At 43.7% G+C, this 21,240-nt stretch overlaps 1 protein-coding gene across 2 annotated transcripts in view; it reads right to left on the reverse strand.

The window, feature by feature from the left end:
- Positions 1-21,240, reverse strand: part of NRK (Nik related kinase) — a 92,820-nt gene that overhangs the window by 56,447 nt on the left and 15,133 nt on the right. For both annotated transcript variants that reach the window (XM_027645395.1, XM_027645394.1), the window contains exons 3-4: positions 5,863-5,919; positions 681-806 (exon numbers count right to left, since the gene is read on the reverse strand). In XM_027645395.1, the coding sequence (XP_027501196.1) occupies positions 681-806; positions 5,863-5,919 (183 nt within the window). The remainder of the gene's footprint in view (positions 1-680; positions 807-5,862; positions 5,920-21,240) is intronic.

The raw sequence follows: 21,240 nt of genomic DNA on the forward strand, positions 1-21,240 counted from the left end.
ACCCAGGTGTGGCAAACCACAGGTGGCCTTCCCGGTTGCCAAGTGACTTAAAATCTCATTTCCTGAATCACACACATTGCTAAATAAATAAAAGAGCCCAGTAGTGTTCCTCTCCTATTGCAGGTTATAGGTAGGGGGGTTCATAAATAAAATACAAAATCAGAAAAGCGAGAGCTAATAGCACCAAAAAACATGGGAATTTTTTAAAAAATTGAAATTTCTCACTTTGCTGCAGAGCTTTAAAAATCTTGTCTCCAAAAAATTGGAGGATTCATTATTCTTCTTTGCTTTATTGCCAACTCCTCTGCTCCCTTTTTTATTTTCCAACTGAAAAAAGGAGAGGAAAGCAAGAAGAAAAAGGAGAGGAGAGGGAAAGGACAAGCTCTTTCACTTTTGTAAAAAAAAATACAGAAGTGTTTAATTTGGACAAAAAAAAGACTCAAACAACAAATCAAAATGACAGCACAAGTCACAAGTATCATAACGTACTTTATACCCATCCTCAAAGGAAATCATAGGGGATGGAAGATGTCTAGGGAGGAGCAATTTTTCTCTTTTATATGTTATTCTTCAGAACAATGATTTCAGAGCTTTGCTGAGACAGAGTCCAAGCCAAGCACACTGGAGCTCTAAGGAAGGAGCTATAAATCTAGTGAAGAGAAATGACACTGAACACTTACCCAGAGCTGATCATCTTGACCTGCAGGACTTTTCTTTACAAAAGCACCATAATATGTAGCAATATTCCGGTGATGGGAGTACTTTTTTAGCATATTTATCTCCAGCTTGATTTCCTCCTCTTCATTCTGTAACAGAAGAGAGCAGAAGGCTCCTTAGGTGACCACAGATCACCAAGCAAAGTAACCTCTGTCTTTGGAGGCTTTAACACTCAGCTGGAAGCTCCCTGAGCAACCTGGTCTGATTCCATGGCTGACCCTGTTTTGAGCAGGAGGTTGGATCAGAGTTATCCTGGAATTATGAGACTGCAATTGATGGACACCTCTTAAACTGCCAACTGAAACACCCTGATCCACAGGTCTTAAACAAGGAATTGCTAAATTGACCTAAAGAATCAAAAATGTCCCCACTGGGGCACAAAAATCGCATGTTGTCTCCTCAGGGAGCTTACATAGGACCTGTCACTGCCCCACCAATGGTTTCTGTATGCAGTAATTTAGTCTTGGAGAAACTAACCAGATTCAAACAAAAACAAAAGTATTCCTAACACTCCATTACTTAAATACTTGGAAAAGCAGTTAGTGCACACATCAGCCAATTCGTCTTCCCAGTCCTGTGGAGGGTCCTGCTGGGAGGAAACCAAAGCCAAGAAGGAGGTGACTCGCCACAAATCAAATTCCAGTGCCAGCCAGGGTTGGGATCTGCTCTTTCCTTAAAATTGTGAGGCTGCCCTACCTGGACCATAGGTTTTTTCTCCATTCCATCATGCCATCAGTGAAGTCTCTGGCATACTGGGAGCTAAGTACACCTCTGGACATTGCCTTCCAGGCACCAGCTACCTGTTTTCCCATGGTCTTTGTTTCAGTCCCCTCAGACATTCCCTTCTGCCCAATACAGCACTGTGCACAACAAGACAACAAATGGAAATACAAGTTTTTATAACTACATTAGAAGGAAATGCCCTTTTTCAGAGAGACTGCCTGACCTGAAGAGGCTCCTCAGATCCAGCCTGTTTGCTACGGCGCACAACACCCAGAGAAGTGCACGTAGATTTTGCCATCTCATTCACTTTAATAGGAAACAAGTGGTGCTGCAAGGTATCCCTCCATCAGTTAAAAGGAGTACGACCAAGTTGAAAATTAATTTACCTTTCTGCAAAACACCTCAGTCAGCATTTACTAGCTGAAGGGGAAAAAAAAGAAAAAAGAGGCAGCAAGAACAACTCAGCCCCACAGGACAGTTTTCTGCACTTTTCCTCTATTTTCCAGTAGCTTTGCCATCGAAGCAATTCTTTAACCATCACAACAGACTGCTTACAAAACCAGACACATTATCCTTTCTACCTGGAGTAACACATTAAGGCCTGACAAGCTAAAGCCAAATTCCCCTCAAGAATATGATGTGTTGCATTAAACCCGACCACACAAAAATCATTCCCAACAGAGGGGAACCAATAAGTTTTCCCCAGTAACAATCCATAGGAGACACGTTACCAGACCAAAGCCTAATTGTATTAAGCCTTAGGAAATGGGAAATGTAAAATAACTTGAAGCTAAATAAGGTATTTCAGGTTTCAGAACAGTCTCTTTGCTGAACACGGGCTCTCTAGCTGCACACATTACACTATATATTCCATTTATCTTTTGTATGCAGTTAAGGAAAAAGGAGGACCCTTGCTCTTTGGCTTGATACAGCCCTGGATGTTGTATGACTGAATTATCAAGGGTAAGGAGGAGCTCCATGCAGCACCTGGAGTCTCCAGGACAAATCAGAGCTGACTTCTAGAGAGCAGGCAGGAAATCCTCCATGAGCAGGGTCCTGTTTCTCCCTGTACATGGCCAGAGCACATCCAAAGGGAGGTGAGAGCTCATGATGATGCTTTCTGGGAGGAGAGACAGAACTGGGACTCCGGATAGTGCACATGAAAGGGTGTAAACAGGTGAGGAGCAGGCAGAGAATAAGGACACGGGAACTGTCATCCTGGACCTGACCACAAGGGTCCTGTCATCTAAAGGAGTTTCTGGATCTTTAGGGAAGAAAAGCAGAAAACAGGGAGGATGACTCCTTTCCCCCTGCTGCTGTCCCTCCTGCATCCTGCCCACTCCTTCTACCATGGGAGAACCAAACGTGGAGGGGAAACATTCATCTTTGGTAAAGTCCTTCCCCAAATTACTTAAGATCTTTACAGATGTCAAGGGTTTGGGGTTTTCTTAACTCTTCCCATCTGTATGAACTTTGCACAGGTGGAGCCTGACTCCCTGCTCTGCCTTCAGCACCAGCCTGCAGCTTTCACAAAGTTCCCCTCGGGGAGCTGGCAGATTCCAACCACTTCCTCGGAGCTGCTGCCTATTTTTCAGCTCTTCTTCCTTTGCCCAGCTAATTTGCTAGATGTTGGAACCATGCTGGCACAGCACCTGAGTGCTTTCCATTCCTCTGCAATCTCACCTCTATGTTTTTAGAACAAAGCCAAGCATGAGCCTGTCTGTGAACACAGCCGGGATACCCGGTAGGCTCTTCCACACCCACTGGCAAGAGTAAAGAGTAGCTGCACATGTGTAATGCTTCTTTCCCAGTACCAGCAAGATGATGCAGTTCCTGCTCTATCTATTTACCCTGCACCTGCTTCTTCTTCTCCTGCCCATCCTTGCCTGTAGAGGCAGCTACATGTGCCTGCACAGGTAACACTGGGCGGTACAGGTTGAGTGCCTTGGGGAGACACTGCTTTGGGCAGACAGCAGGCTGAGCTTCAAATATCAGTCAGTCTGTAAGGAAAGGGCTGCACAGGACAGCAGCTGGGCATTTCACAGATAAATGCACTCTGGCTTCCCAGTGCTTGAGTGATTTTTGGAAAAATTATTCTATGCCATGGAAAAACCAAGGCAGAAGGGTAAACGTGAGTGATTCCGCCCCGTGGGTCACGTCTGAGGCCTGGCCAGGAACTGAATCTGGACTTGCTAAGTCTCAGTGCTACAATATCCTCCAAGCAGGGTGAGTGGGGACAAAAGCACCCTCAGCTTCTCAGTGCATGTCCGTGCTCAGGATTTCCACTTTCCACCACCCTCTTGTCAGCATTACCATCAGCCCCATCTCTCAGGGGTCTACAAACCTGCTCATAAATAATTGCTGCTTAAGAAAAGGAAACAGGCTCGCAGATGTGCAGGTGCAAAAAACTGTTTCCTTTCACAAACCGACATGTTCCTGGGCACAGATGGCTTCATGCACAAAGATGACAGGCTCAAGATCAAAGGCTGTTTTTGAAGATGTGAGCCTATCTGCAATGGCATTAGGAAGCACAAAACCAGAAAGCACACGCCTCTGATCTCAAATAGAAACAAGATATCAGCTGATAAATACTGCACCAAGAGACCCCTTAGTACTGGGGCAGGTCTAACAACAAGTTTCACATTTAAATGTTATTTTGCTCTCTACAAAGAATGAAAGCAAAGACAGAGAGAGAACGATGTGCTCTTTGATCACCTGCACCGACAGCTGAAGAGACAAGCAGCAAGAATCCAATCTCTCTGCAAGCACTGTGCTTGCTTGGCTCCATCAAATAACAGGAAGCAGAGCCTGCACGGAGAGGCACACGAGGGCATGTTGCCATCAGCTCCCCTTTAACCATTTCAAAGAGCTCCCCCCCCACCCCTGCAACACGACACGGCAGCACTTCCTGACAGATGTCCAGAGGATCCCGCAATGACCACAGCATCCTGCTGCTGCTCTTAAGAACCTGGCCCAGGGCTGCAGCTCATGACAGCAAAGGGCAAATTTGCTTAGCTCTTGGTGTGCCCCAAATCTGAACAATCACAGCTGCAGCTGGTCAGGTGATTTCTGATAAAATGACTTCTTGCTGGAAAGAGACACCCGATAGACTCGGTGAAAGAATCAGAATCTTTCGGTGAACAAGTGACAGAAGTAGCAGAATGGACTGCATCCAGGTCTGCCAGCCTGTGCCCTAGCAGCAGGAACACAGCCAACCCTGCACTGGGAAAGTGGAAACAACAGCAGAAAGCCTTGCCCTCCCCCTGTGCCAAGGCCAGAAAGCAGAAACACTCAAGAACAGCTGAGCTGGAATTGTTCAGGGTTTAGTGAGGTACTAGTATCAAGGAAAACCCCTTTGAGCAGCTGCATCAACATGGTCCCCACTCAACTCCCAAATCTTTGCATGAAGGGACCCAATGTGAAAACAGCAGGATCTGCTACCACTACCCCTCAAGCAATGGGACAGGTTCCCCAGTATGATGCTGGTTCTCTAATCTGCAAGGAAGCAGCAAATCAGACCTAAGCAGCTGATTTTTGCTCCCAGAACCATGCAAGTTTACCAAGGTGATTCCTGAAGCTAGACCACATGGTTGTGCTGCACTTAAATTCTGTTGCCAAGCAAGAAGGCACTACTGCATGCTACAGTTTGATACCTGCATACAAAGGAAACTGTTATGTATAGCAAAGGGAAGGAAATCTTTCCAAGGTTCCCTTCCTGCAGTTTTTTCTTCAATTGTTTCATCAAGGAAGGGACTGTCACTGGCCTTAACATGACAGCCCATAAGTGACATTTTTGACCAGCCCTCACGCACTGTTGATGGACCCACTACTGGTTGTGCTCTTCAAAGGATAAACAAAAAACAATATTTAGCAACTTTTTCAACACCCTGTTCCAGCACTGACACCACTTTATAAATGTGAGCAGGGACAGTGCCAATTAAACTGTCTCCTTCTCTCATCTGTCAAATCACAATAAAAAGTGCTACATTTGCATTTCTAACATGTTCCTGCTTGCTGACTGTCAGGGCAGCTACTCTGAGAAATGGCTGGCGAGGGGATAGGATGGGATGAAACACAGCAGGGGCAGTGCAGAGCTACAGGAAATCTTTTACTTGTTATCTCTGGAAACAGATAATCAACTAGAAATAAGCAGCAAGAGACTTCTTCTCTTTGTTATTATTTGCCACCAAAATATATGGCAGTGCATTCCCATATCACTTTGTCACCATTGGTCAGGTACAGTTGAAAAATCTGGTTGTGTTAACACCTCTCAGTACTTTATAAAACACAAACCAGTGTTCAGCGAGCATAATTTATACCACAGGATCTTCTTTTACAAGCTATCCACCTTCTAATGATCTGATTATTTATTTTTCCTTGCACCATAATAACAACCTTTTTTATTTTTGGTTTAGCACTCACCTCAGTAACATTCATCACTTTGATTGCTGCTAGCTGCCCGGTCTTAACATGACGACCCTGTTAAAATAACAAAAGACTGTAAGTAAAACACACAGGTAAACTATGAATACAGCAACAAATTAGGCATATAACAACTAGGTTAGAGTGTTTTCAATCATGTTCAAAGTCATGTTGAACAGGGCTTTGAGCAACCTGTTTCAGTTGAAGATGTGCCTGCTCATTGCAAGGGAGTTGGACTAGCTGACCTGTAAAGGATTCCCTCCAACCCAAACTATTCTATGATTCTATGTACCAAAAACCTTTTGGTGATACAAAACTACCAAAGTGAAGTTTGGTGATGTGTCCTCACCTTGAACACTCACATGTCCTGGCACACCTCAGGGTAAAGGGAAAACTCTAGGTTTCAGTTCATCAATCTGTAATGTGGATGCCAAGAAACTAAAGCTCTATGTGAGTTTTTGACTCTTTTTTTTTTTTTTTTTTTTTAGTGCTTTTTACTGTGAAATGCTTAGTTTTTAAAATTCTTAACTGCAGCTGAGCTAACTATATCTCAGCTACTTCCCAAAAAGCATCCAGGGGCTTTGAATTTAAAAATGTCATCTTCTATGGTGGTGGGGAGGAGCTCACCCAGGTTTGACTGAGTAGGTGCCTACACACGTACACACTTCACTAGTGAAATGCCCACACCCCACAGTCACCATTAAGCAACAGATAACTGGTAACTTCAGACTAGGTAATTGGCTTGTTTTTGAAAACAGAGTTAGTAGAAGGGAGGTAGCAGGGAAAAAAGGTATTTAAAGAGCAAACTTGCTACTGAGGCTGACAAAATGTGATTCACAAGAACATGTATTAGAAACACAACCAGGAATCTTGCTGGAAATTGCAGTTTCTTGGTTTGGTTAGATCAAGTTGCTCAACAGATACCATAGGTGTACTCTTTTGCCATGACAACCAGCATCTCATACTGGAGGACAGCATCAAAAGATTTGAATGAACAGCAGATTTACTATATGTCCTAACTCTTCACTGCCATTAAATGCTCAGAAATGGGTTTGAAGCTTTGAGACTGCAATTTTATTCCTGAAATAGTAGTGCCTGCAAAGCTGTATATTGAAATAACTAACTAACACCAGTTAAGGAAGCCATAGGAAATCAGGAAATCAAATATAAAATGCTGCAGTTTGCAGACAAAATGATTTGCAGGTGCAATTTACACCTGCAAAATTAAAAGCCGGGTTGATGTAATTTTAAAACCCAGGTCCTATCTGCACAAAATTGCATACAAGTGTTATTTCTAAGACTAAGCAATTTTGCATCAAAGAAAAATGATTCCTCGTTCTCAGGCGATATGTCACAGTCATGTTTTCTTTTACAAAAAACTAAATCCTGCTGAGTTTTTTGTATATTTATAAGTGTCCTCTTTCCACGGAAGCACTCCTGGGATTGCAAAGCTTTTCCTCATAAAGAGATAGGATTTATATATTATCACAGACCTCAGGAGGAAGGCAAATGGGGCGCACTCTTCCCACAAGCCTCCGTGGGTGAGTGTGGATGGGCAGTGACCAGTGCTATCCCGACAGATGCTGGTGTTCAGTCAGCATCCATCACTGCTGACGTCAGTCCGGGTTACTGAGCTTCCTCTGCACAACCACAGCTCCTTTCTTGGAGGCCATTGTTTGCAAATGTTTCCAGGCATTGAATGTCTTGGCAATACAGAGAGAGAGGGCCTTCCACAAAGCACAGCCATGCTCGACACGCTGGCACCCTGACTTCACTCCAGAGTTTGGCTGGAGTCAAGTGTGCTGGTAATTCCATGTCTCTGGCCACCACAGGTCACCAGCAACCAACCCATCGAAACAGTGAGTGTCCCCTGGGCTGCTCTAGATTCTGCAAAGGATAGTGTAAAGAATCAATACTAATTTTTATAACTATAGTGAAGCATAGAGATGGCGTTTTTTTGTTTGTTTGTTTTTTAAACTCTCAGAATTGATGTGGATTAAATGTTATAACCTACAATGAAACAGATCATTCCAGAAATCCAGTGCTAGAATTCAGCACATGACTTCAAACTGTTTCAAGTTAATTTTCCTTAACATATCTAAAAGCAGTAAATATCCTGAACCCAGCCCTGAGCTTCTTGTTAACAGACTGAGACTAGTGCCTAAGCAAGGAAAGGTTTCAGGGCCTGGACCCTTATTTTTTTTCATTTATCAATAAATCTCAGAGGTTAGCCAGAGTTCATGGGAACTCTCACATTGTTGCTTTTGATGAAGCCACTAAGTTGAGCATGTGTAAATTGTTTTGAGAAAACTGGCTGTTTTAACTGCTTCCCAACCAAATGAGACCAAAAGACTCACTTCCAGTGACAAGACATGCAGAAGCTCATCCTTATTGATTTAATAAAACATGTGAGGAAAAACAAGGGGCATTGCCCTCTGAGCCCTCTGTCCCTGCCCATCCTCTCCTGATCATTAGAGAATCAGCTTGTTGTGATTCAAGATCCTCTCTTGCACATTTCCCCAGAAACTGAGCAGAGGGCTGGAATGGTCTGTGGGCCAGTTTCCCTCATAAAAGGTTTCATCTTTCACCCAAAGGCTCAGTGTAAGGGCAGGTTTCAACTCTGGAGAATGTAGTCAAAACATCCAACAGACATCTGCAAGTCAACCATATTCCTACCCAAGAATACAGCATTAAACTCTATCAAGCTCATACAGAGCTTAGACATCAAAAATTCTGAAGCTTAACGACTTTCTAAAATTGAAGTTCCTCCCTTCATTTTGATGAGGTATCCAAGTTGGAAAAAATTCTCCCATTAGCTTTGAGTCCAGCTAAATTCCTGGACTCCTCCAGAAAATATTTCCGTATAAAGTCTGCTGTAGCTGCCAGTTAGTCACTAAAGTAACATTCAGCAAACCTGGAGCCAGCACACACATTTCTCAAATCTGCATACTGCTCACTGTAGCCAGACTTATGGGAGATGCTTTATGCCAAAGATCTGGTTCTGATGAGCTCCAGTTATGCATTATCTCTGCAGGGAGAGATACACAGAATAGGGCAGAGTGCTCAGTGCTATTCCTATTGGATGTGTATTTATCTTTTTACCTCAATCAGATAAAGGAACTGCTTATCTATGCCCTCTACCAGGGGTCAAGACATGTACTTTTCTATTTACATCAAACAAGAGTGGCAACATTAGCTGTCAGCTATTAGCTGATAAAGGGACTTTACATGAATTAAGTATATTTACAAAATGATGCATTCAGTCACATACAACACCTTTTCCTGTTAGGTCCAAATAAAAATTTCAGAAGGTCCCTGGCTTGGGCCATGATTACAAGAAGAAAGCCAGGTCCCAATAAGATTGTAAGGCTGCAGGTCACAGGCACAGCGCTTGGTTGGACAGCTTCCCTCCCAGATCCCGCACATATCTCTCTTTCTAGAGGTGGAAAACAGCTCCCATCAGCTTCCGACAGATCTGGAGTGGACGACTGCAAGTCCAGACGACAGAAGTCAGCTGTCCTGTTAAGTGCTGCACACCATGCCAAGGCAGCCCACGGCAGTCCCATCACACACTTCCTTTTTGGCAAGGGGCGCTCGTTCAGTGACCACGTGTTTCTGGGTCTGATGGACTTGTCCCCATTTAACCGCTGCAGGAAGAAGTGCACATGAAGGGCAGGAACTGCCTGTTGCTGCAGGACACCATGGCAGCACCAAGCTGGTGAGTTTGACTGTGCAGAAGTCCTTGTTTGTGGCCATGTTCTGCCGGCAACCAGAAGCACCACCTCACTTAAAAAGCAGGGGGTTTGGCGAGGCTGCAAGATGCCTGTGTGCAGAGATGCCTCCCAGAAACCAGAAGATTTGGACACCTGCTAGTTTATACCTTTGTACCCACATGAAGGGCAATTTCATATCAAACACACCTGCTGGCAGACCACCAGGTACAGACACAACCAGCTCACAGTATCAGCACACGAGTGTGGGGCTCCCGGGTGACCCTTCACAGCACTGTAACCCTGAGAGCTGGTAGATACCACAACCTTAACTCCTGGGATCTTCTCTGGATATTGTACATTTGCATTGGAAAGCCAGATCTGGCTGTTGGAGGTGTGAGACTTCAGATGCCAGAGGTCTTCCTCACCCAGAAGCATTAATTATGGGATAACTGATGTAGCCTGTGGCCACCCGCCCTTTGGGAGCGAGGTGAAGGCACAGCTGTCACTGCAAGCTCTTACCGAAAGTGAACTTGAGCAAGCAGATTTCCTGCTCAAAACCCACTGATGAACTTTGAAGTTTGAGCCCATCTTGGGTAAATCTGTGTGGCCCTGCGGTTCCTGGTAGACTGCCAGCTCAGCCTGCTGTGTCCTGTGGGACCGGACCCCACCCTTTCACCCCTCTCCTCTCCACCCTTTCCATCCTGGTAATACAAGAAAAGCCTTTAAGAGATTATGAACTGAGTGAACAATGCTCTGCACAGGGATCCAGGAAACCCTGTGTCCTATTCCACATGACCTTAACAAAGTCATGGTCCTTCTGTTTCCCTTTCCACCTACACAGGGCTTTTCTACTAAGACCCAGTTCTTTAGAAGAGAAGAGCAGTGTTTGCCATCACCAGCCCCCGTGCCAGACTGGGAACACAAGCTTTGCCTGTTCACACTGCAGGCAGTGTGCTCCTCAGTGGGTCAGCACAGCAGGAGAATCCCAAGAACATAAAACCTGCAGACATGCTGCTCTTATGCTGCAGCTTAAAGACACAGCTGCTGTTTTACAGCATAAGGCTGCTCACACTGACATACTGCTGTCCCTCACAGTCTTGACAATGTAAACAAGTGGTCAGGGCTTGCACACCTGGGGTGTAGTGTTCTGGTGCTGGTGTCACCCTAGAAGACAATTTATAGGAGAGCTCTATCAGCAAGAGCAATCCATAATCCTCAGCTCAGCAACTGGTACCACATGAGATGACCTCCTTGAAAGGGGACAGGAATAAATTCCAAGGAAGAACTAATTGTGAGTTTGGGAGCTTATTGCTTGTTTTTGTTAGTTAATGGCCCAAGGCAGAGTTAAGGGCCAGTTGTTAGCTGAATTCTAGTGCTGGATTTCAGGAATTATCTGTTTCATTGTAGACTATAACATGTAATCCAGGTCAACTTTGATAGTTTAAATAAAAAACAACAAACAACAACAACAAAAACAAACAAACAAACAAAAGCATAAAAACCTCACACCCCCACTCACATCTGTCCAGCTTTGGACAGATTAGCACCAGCTTCAGAAAGTCTTTTTCTTTTTTTCCTAACCCCCCATGAAGAGCTCAGGACACCAACCAGGTGGTAACACAGCTATCATTTTGATTACAGCTTCATCCTTTAATCACACAACTCAGGCTGCAGAAAGCCTACTCTGATTGACATTATAAAGTTTTGGTGGCACTTCTGTCACATCATCTCTGGATGTCTGTTGTATTTCAGGGCTGTAAATCAAAGACTTGTATTCCCCTAGAGAATTTCTTTTCTTCTTTGTGATACTGGCAGATGCTGAAATTTTGGAAGCTGTTCCAAGTCACCTTCAGGGTAGCTCCTCAGCTCCATTTCCCAGCTGGAGCACACCCTCCTTTCCTTGTAAGTGGCTGCTTTTATGCCAGCAGTGCAGGATGCAATGACTTCCGTAAAACCACAACCCAGCTGTGTTGCCGAAATGCTGACCATGTGGATGCAACACATTTGCCCTTTCGCCCTCACATCTGGCACCCAATTTCCAGACAGTCCTAGGTCTCACCAAAAACCACTTGGGCAGCACAACCAAATGTTGCATTTCCTCTTCCCTATCCTCTTTTAACGCCCTCTGGATACCTTTGCTGCCATCAGCTCTGTGCTAGCGAGAGGAAGAGCACAGAGCAGCCTCAGCACGAGATCACCACTCCCAACACAAAGGTCCTTCGTTTTTCTCATACAATCCAACACTAGGATTGCCCATCCAATCCCTCAGGATGAAACAGGACTGTCTGACTAAGTCCAGCTTAACAGTGCCTTCAGAACTGACCTGAGGTGTCTCGTAATAGGGAAGGCAAACACTACAAAACTACAAAATATCATCTAAAACACCTAAACACTGCAAAATATCATCACCCTTGTCCGCTGCTGCTGAACAACAGAAATATTAATACACTGTAGATAATCAAGATATGCTCTTCAAGGTTTATGTTGTTTATGTTGACTTTATGATTAGTTATGTTCAAAGAAGTTAGCTCAAATTTACCACTTTCAGTATAGACCATACTATGATGTAAAATGTTAATTCACATACTCTAGAACTTGGGTTGCAAAACACCAACAGTAAACTCTAACCTGTCTGCATGTAGATATTAAAAAAAAAAAATTAAAGGTAATTAATAACACTCAGTGCACCTTAAGACAAAGCCTGTTACATTAATGAAGAAATAGTAAGGATATATACTACTTATAATAAAATGAAAAATTATTAAAAATATAATCAAAATGTTACACTGCATTCCAAATTTAAAAAAAAGGATAATTTTGTAAAAGTTATCAAATTTATACAGCAAAAATTACTTGAATATTTAGTGAAAAACAAATTCATTTCCTAGAAAACACCACTGCTCTATTTCTATGTAGATAAGCCATTCTATCCCCCTCCCATTGTGTGCCTCTCCCCTCTCATCTCAGAAGTGAGAAACTATTTTGCACTCATTCAAAATGAAAATATTTTTACAATTTTTTTTTAAATTAAGTTTAAGATGTTTCAGTGGTAAGACTGGAAAAAAAAAGTCAGGAATTTCTCTCAGGGCCCCTATTTGTATTGCATGCTTAAACAAACAAAAATATCTGTAACTCATAACACTACAGAGGATTAACAAAGTTGGCAGTGGTATAGGAGGACTTCCCATACACTAAAATAGCAACATGTTAGCCAAGAGAAGAGATTAGAAAATACTACTTCTGCCAGTTACTTAACATTCTACCCATGTCCACATTGTCTAGAAGGGAGGGATGGATAAGGGTCATTTCAAAGGTACCAGATCAAACCACCTCTATTTCTGGAGGAAAAGGACAGGTTTTTTTATCCCCACTGAAAGGGTCTGAACCACAACCCTCACAAACTGTAAAACCTGAGAGGCACCAGAAGCAGTTTTTCTGTCCAGTTTTTTTTTTTTTATCCTTTCAGTTCCTATTTCCTCCCATTGTACAAGTGGAAACGCAGATTGTTTGCTTTGCCTAATGTTTGTCTATGTCTGACTGCAGACCAGTGGGAAAAGAAAATGAAACAAAGGAGCAAATTCAAGCTCTTTCACGAACACATATTTGAGTATCTACATTCTTTTGCAATATCAGTATGTTCAGTTGATCAGAGATTACCATCCTCATGCAAAACATGAACCACTCAAGGCTACTGCATACTTGTATGAGACTGGACTAGAGACTTTTGGGATGTTGAAACCTGCTCCCAAACAGGTCATTCACATGATGATCAGCAAGATCAAGCAAAGCACTAAGCCCTTCGAAAATACCATGCTAGTCATAATATGAAGAGGTTTGTCCTCTACTTATTTGAAAAGGGTGGTGTCTGCAGCAGAATATCCTACAGAATATCCTTCAGCTCCATACTCATTTGGAGGGAAGTACTCATTCCTGTGGCTTCTCCTTACTCAGCTAACATGCAAACTTGATGCTTTAGATATTCAACTGCTATTTAAAGTTTCTGAACAATGTCAAGAATGTGCAAAAAGGAAGAGCAGGAACATTTCTCCTGGGGCAGGTAAAACCAGGGTAGGCCATGGTGGGTGACAGCGGGAAATCGAGAGCTGCAGCACGCAGTGCATCAGGCACCTCAGAAAAACAACCTTCAGGCTGCCACCACTGCCATGCTCAGGGTCAGCCTGGCTGGGGATACACAGGATTACCAGAGGCATAGCTGCTCCTGGTGAAGGACCCGCCAACTTTGATTTGGTCCAATCTGTATCTGGAGACACTTCGGGAGTGTCTGAGGTGACAACAAACACTGAAACTCCAGCTCTCCTCTATTCAAAAGTCATCCAGGTGCTTGAGTTTAGAGGGAACTGTAAGGCCCCTGAGTGGGAGCTGCTGCCAACAAGTAAAGAAAAGCAACATTTTGGGGCCATACGTGGGTCAAGAAAGTAACTCAGAGAGCAGCACAGTGAACAGGAGGAGAGGTCTGACAAGCAAGTTGTGCGGTTATCCCATTTTCCTCACACTCCATTTATTGGGCTATAAAACCTGCTTTCACTGAGCCTAAATTTCAGTATTTGCACAAGTAGCAGCTTTAACAGCCTTGCTATTCATCCTGGGCTTTGGCATTTGTCACACCTCCTCACATCTGCTGAAACACTGTTGAGTTTCCAGCTTCAGACACCCCATCACAGCTTGCTACCCCTGCCAGGGACATGGAGGCTTTGCTCTTCCAACGAGTGTTCTGCCTGGGGGATGCTGGGCTGGTGGGTCTCCAGGCAGCCAGCAGCAGCAGGGACCCCGGCTGCCCAGCACATGGCAGTGGGAATCTGGGGCCATGGGAATGGGGGGGTGTTTACAGCCCTGCAGCTCCCATTGCTGCGGGCAGGAGGGTTGGAACAGCCCTGGCCCAGAGCCAGTCCCACTCAGCACCTGGGGAGCTCAGCCGTGATTTACAACTGCAAAGGTCCACTGCAAGGAAAGTCTATTCATCCAGAAAAAAAAACAACTTCGGAAAGGCCTCAGCCTTTGGAAGGCTCTCATTCTGCAGAACATGGGTTGTCAAGAAGCTAAGTCTGGGGAGAGGTACAAAGCCCTCCACCCCAGTGAATTTTCACTGCCTGACTCATATGCCTCTGTTTGCAGAAATACAGGGGACCAGAAAAAACCTGTACACAGCACATCTCTGCTGGATAAAGTCACAAGGAGTTAAATGTGTCCTGCCAGCCCCATCCTGCTGAAAGGAAGTCAGGGCTGGACTGCTGGAGGTCAGCTGATGGGTGGCCGCACTTTCAGAGCAGGAATCCCTCAAAGGGAGGTTTTTTGGCTCACCATTGCTACAAAGCTCTGAAGGTCAAGCTGCACACAGCAATTACAAATCTCATGTTATGAGAGTCATCTGTTAACTTTTTCAGTAATGCAGCCTTCCCAGACTCATGCTAATGAAGAAAGGCTTTATTAGCCTTCTGTACCACGTAAACATAACCTTGTGTGCACAGTAAGCTCTCAGCAATTATATCACTGAATTTTTAAAAATCCTTCATTGTTGTGAACAATGTAACATAGTTGAATTTTCTCTTTTATATAATGCAGAACACAGACAAGGTTCTGGAAAGGTTAAAACTGTGTTCTTGGGTTTTTTAAAAAGGCTTTGAGGCAGGCAGGGTATACAGTTTGGACTACAAGTTACAGCCTAGACGATGACAGAGCTACAACCACCTTAGAGGTGATTTACTTTTTCATTCCACTTCTGCTGGTGCTTTTCTCACACAGATTGCAATACCATGCAGGTCTACATCTCTGCAGACGACTGTGTGAGACAGTACAGCCCAATCCTAACTTCTGGTATTAAATGGGTTTCTCTCAGGGTCTCGGAGTCTTTCCTTCAGTGTTTCATGGCCAATACCCTCCCTATAACTCTGTTCACCTGAGGTGAATCCTGAAATCAAAAACTCTGCTGACTAACACTGTCAAGTCAGAAGATCTGTGGTTTGCTTAGGAAAAGATCATATTTTTGCACATATACAAAAGTCTTCACAGAGCGTTTAACCGAGGAAAAAAAGAGCATCTACTCTCAGTGCCTTTTCCTTTGACTCTATTGGATGAATCCTCTCCAAAAATTAAAAGGGAGTTAATGGACACAATTAGTCTGCGAGAAAATACATCAGCCTCCAGATTTCTGAATGATCTCTGTAAGAGATGAAGTACATGGCATGGCACTGATCTCGCAGCAGCAGTCAAATCCCGTTTCCTTCCAAAATCCTATTGGCCAGATGGTCCACAAAACTCAAGGGAAAATTACTTAAGTGTTTGGAAAGGCTTTCAGTGTTAACTTGGTCTCCAAAATGAAACCAGACTACCCTTCTAATTATTCTTACAACTGAAGTATACCTTGCTTTCCTAACGAAGTTAAAATGGAGCAGGACTTCTAAATTCACTTTTCTAAAGAAAAAACCAAAACTGAATTCACGAAGAGCCTTGGTGTTATTCTTTTCTAAACTGACCTAATCAGCTTTATACAGCAGAAGCCTGGCTGGCAAAGATTCTCCTCTCAAGCCAGCTGTAGGTCAGATGTGCAGTATTAGTTCCTCAACAGCCACAAGCAGTTACTGTTCAATGCCGTATCTTCTGACTTTCTATATTACTTGTAGGGATCGAAGTCAATCACAGCAGGAGAGAAATGAACAGTAAACTCTAGAGAGGAAGAAAAACTTCAAGAAAATGGCTAAACACATCACAGCTGAAGAACCACAGAGCCTTAAGCAATGCAGACCAGAATAATTACCAGCTCAGACGAAGCAAAAACAGCAGCGAATCACTGGAAGAACTGGTCACAGGAGGTACCAAGACTTTCCTGCAATTAACCACTGAACAGCTTTACCAGATTTTGAAACTCTCATCTCTGTCTCACCCTGTTTAAACAACCCAAGTTCATTTTGTACAGCGTAAGACAAAGTAGTGCCCTACACAGTAAACTGGGGGTGGGGTGGGGTGTAAAACAAAGACAGAGCCCCAGCACAGGCTGGTACCCCCCTGCTCTCCTCAAATGCACTGCTGGCTACACCTCCGAGAGGTTCCCTGCAGGACTTCCCACCAACAGCAGCTGATGGATTCTCCTGACACTTGGGTTCTTGCATACAATTCTGGCTCCACTGATGTCGACTGGACTCTATGATCTTAGAGGTCTTTTCCAGTCTTAATGATTCTATGCCCAAAGGAATTTCTGCTGTTGAGTTTATTGGATCTGAATTTGCCTCATAAAAGGTCAAATTTCTCAAACAAAAGAAATCCCACTTTACAGTGAAAAAGAAAAGTGTATATTCAATGGTTTCTCTGTTGGAAAAGGTGTGTTTGCATAGATCCTGTCACAGATTTGAGCCAGAGCTTGTGATGGAAGAAATTAACCTGAGCCACTGTTGCAGAGTCTCCATTTGTGTGAACTGCACGGCTGCCACCCAAAGCTCACTGTCCATGGGAAATTGGTCTCTCCATAAAACTACAGATACAGGCCAGATGGAAACTGAGAACACTCATTATTCTGACTGATGATACATACATTCACATTGGCAGGCATATAGATTTGACTGGATCACTCTCATTCAGGATTTGTCAGCTGGTATGTCACATGAAGCTTTCCCAGGCAGCAATGGCATCTCTGAACTTGTTCAACATCAAATGTAATGGGGCCCAAAGTACTATGGACAAAACTACAGACACAGAAACATATACAGAAATATTCAAAACTGCAAAACTGAAATCCCCTGACTCAGCCCAGGGTACCTCAGGTATCAATGAACCTGCACCAGACCCCTTCTTGTGACTCAGTCTCAAACCCAGTTCTCGTTTTCCAAGCTCTAAACCCTATCTGCTTCCTTTACCTTGTAATGGCAATAGGCTGTGCAACCAGCTGCATCACATCACAAAGCAGCTGTCAAGAAAGAACAAAACAAAATAGCAAACAAACCTGAAGATTCCACAAGGCATCCAGCTAATGCCAGCAGCTTCCTGGTTTACATGTATAATATAAGCTTTAAAAACTAGCATCTCTGCTTTTAACATGTTCTAGCTGTAGTCGCTATAAAATTTACTCAAAAAGTTTAACCATCCACAAGTTTTAGAAGAACTTCCTTTTACATATTCCGTCATCCACATCCAGATGCCAAAATACACCACCAAGAGCTCACTGCTCCTTAGGACAAATCTGGTATTACACACCAGAGAAAAATTTTGCAGGGTCAGCTAAAACTCTACAGCATTGCCAGTGAACATATTTAAATAACAGAAATTTAAATAACTAGGTCTCTATTTAAAACAAAACTCTCCTAAAAAAATAAATAAATGAAAGAGCATATGAAAACACCATACCAGAAAACCCAGCTCCCAAGTGCTTTGCATTGCCTTCTAGTTTCTGAACCCTTGGGTTCAGGGGGGAAATAGGATTGCAGGAAATTGCAAGCCTTCCTCCATTATCAAAGACAGAAGCCAAGTTTCTTAAGAAAACAGGGCATATGGGATTGGGCTCAAAGGGCACAGACAGCCATAGGCAGCAGATGCTGTGCCACATCAGAAGGGTGGCGAAGGACTACACGGGGGCCACGGGTGTGTGTGATACATAAAAGGACTCAACAAAGCAATTGGGACTGCTGGGGTCAGATGTGGAGGACACAAAAAGGACAAATTTGCAAGCAACTGCATTTTATTAGTTTTACCACTTAATTCTTCCTCAAAACCCAAGAAGTTTAAACAATTTACCTTGATAAACAAAGCCATCTCTCATCAGCACTTACAGGTTTCTTTCCTCTACTCTTAACATTACCTTACAAAAGTGTTTTCGTCTTTGCACCACTCAGGCTTACAGAAGATATGTATTTTTGACACGTTTCTGCAAGAAACTACATTCAGTAACAGAAGGGTTACAGAAAAACAATTACCTAACAAGAAGGTGTTCTGAAATTAGTCACTGAGTCACTTTTAGGGACTGGCTCCCCTGCAACGATTTGGATTTGTCATTTACTCTGTAATCAAATGAGTGCAGGGTGAGCATAAAGCACCATCATGCCACTGTTAGCATTTTACATCCACTTTGAGTAGGTCAAACAAATGACATCATGTGCAAAGGACTGGAAAAAACGAGGTTTCAAATAATTATTTTTAAAGACCTGGTTTGCACGTAGTTTGACCCAGTTTAATTAGAAATGTATTTCCAGCTCAATTTTGTTAAGTGTGGACATGCTCACTGGCCTGAATCAGGTTTGTTCCTCATTTCCTTTTCACTGATACTGGACATCATTTTCCAAAATGCTCATCTTTTGCATAACTCCATCTCTGTCTACACACTTTCACAGTGTCTTTAATAGAAGAAGGAGATTAATGCTGAGTTTTTTTGAAATTTTTGTCTATTTCTGTCACTAGCTTTTTCTTCTTTTTGAAAGAATTTGTTTTAGAAAAGTCAGCAATTAAGACTGATTAAAAAGCTGACTGGAGTAAGTTTAATATTCATATGTATCGTGATTCAATAAGAACATGGGTTTTATCACTAATTGGGACAGCAAATGCTGCCCAAAGCCAGGGGTGGCTCCAGCTTGTGGTTTTGCCCTTACTGTACCAGTAAGTGAGAACATGCTTCTGTGGTAAGATAACAACCTCGTACCTGCTGAAGCTTCCTTTTGTTTTCACCAAGATTAAAAAAAAAAAAAAGAAAAAAATACAAGAATAGTAATGTAAGAAACTATTTTATACCAAACCTCATGAGAACTGTGGTTCTGCTTCACCACTGGGTTCAGGCACACACCCTGTCACAGACCAACACCAGCATCCACAGACCCAGTCCAGAGCACACGAGCTGGAACTGTGAGACCTCAGAAGCACATCTGCAGAAATGCATGGCTGCACTGATGGCAAACACAGTACGGGGGGAATAATAATAATAATAAAAAAAATCAAGATGCAAAGCCCTCTGAGTGGTCTCATGTACTGCAAACACCGCTTGCTAACCAAGGGTCCTTCAGGTAGCACTGATACACAAACATGGATGTCCTCCTTGGCAGACAGGACATGAGCCAGGCGTGGTTTATCAGATCACAACCAACTCCTGAACAGAATTCTCCTGGAGAATTGCACAGTCAGCAGCCTGCCCTCGGGTGAGGGAAAATGCAGAGGCAGCATCTTCCCCATTTCTCCTTCTGGTCATGTTCCCAATTTTATGAGCAGATTCCTGGGAATGAAAATGCATCATAAAGTCTCTGGGGACTTTTTATATCACGCAATGACTATTGACAGTGAACAGCTTAGACAATAGGGCACTGTCTGATGACATTCATGCTACTTGCTTGGTAATAAAGGAAGACAGAAAGGAAAGAAAACCCAATGTTGGCATATGCTCCCCTACTCTGAAGGAACAACCCCTCCCGAAATCCAGGCAGTGTTTACATGCCATTAAGAACCACACTTCATAGAGCACAGTGTCACCTCCATCCCAAACTCCAGTGGGAACCTACAATCCCTGTCCAGCCCTGGTCCAGCTCAGCACTGACTCCACCACAAGGGCAGCAGAGGTGCCTCCCAGTCAAGGCTGTCAGAGTTGGACTAGAAGGATATCTTTGTAATAGAACGAATAAACTATTTTAATATTAATAACATCAAAAGGGAGTGGTCTGCCAGAACTCAGTAATGTAAAGAATGCAGGATACAGCAACCACAAAAGCTCAGACAGCCAGGTTGTATTTCATGTACTCACTACAACATTCAAACCCCATCTGCATGACAGGGCAAGTGCCACGCAGGCCTCGACCATCATCCAGGGCTGATAAGGTGATTTTCTTTCGTTCCTCGTCGGAGAACTGAGACTTTGGCAGATGCCAGAAGCCAAATGATGTTATACAGCCTGACCAGAAACTTGCTGTATTATTTGAACAGCTTCAAGAATGCACTTGGTGCTTTGCAAACACAGGAAGAAACCTGATCATTCGTACAATGTCATGTGTGCTGATTCCTGCACCAACATGAAAATACTCTTAACTCCATCAATGCAAGCCATGGATACAGGCCATGCAAAGTCTTCCATCAGGTGGGTACCTAGAGACCACCATAATGCAAGGAAAGGAAGAGAGGGTGAATCCCAAATCCTAACCTTTATTCTCCGACCTGTGGGATTCGGGACCTGAGTTTCCAGCCTTTGTTTTGTGACTTCCTCTATTCAAAACAGTTCTGACTGAAAACTCTCAAGTGTCCAGAAGAAAGGAAAGTTAGTGCACCTCCTTATTCCTTCATCCTTTCTTTAATTTCAGGCATACTTATGGAGAGCATGCTACAACACATGCAGCTTCTCCACGTGCAACCTCTTTTTCTGCCAAGGAAACCAAACCAACTGGGCATCCAGCAATATCTGCTATGCCCTGTGCACGTGCACACCTACCCAGCAGCATGTGAGCCGGGGGCTCAACGCATTTGGGAAACGTCAGACCTACTTAGGCTGATCTGCACACGCACAAAAAGCCCAGTGTGCCCTGAGTGCACCACACTCACTGGCACGTACCCCTTCGACCATGTCCAAGCCATCCCAGGATTCCCAACTGCTGGGTTCACTGGGCACACCCTGTGCCCCAACTGCTAATATGCCTGCCTGCAAAAGTTGGCCACCTTCCACTGGGAGAGATGACAAAACATATTCTAATGTCTC

This window comes from Corapipo altera, unplaced genomic scaffold, assembly GCF_003945725.1.
Source record: "Corapipo altera isolate COAL_440 unplaced genomic scaffold, ASM394572v1 65, whole genome shotgun sequence".
Classification (NCBI taxonomy): Eukaryota; Metazoa; Chordata; class Aves; order Passeriformes; family Pipridae; genus Corapipo; species Corapipo altera.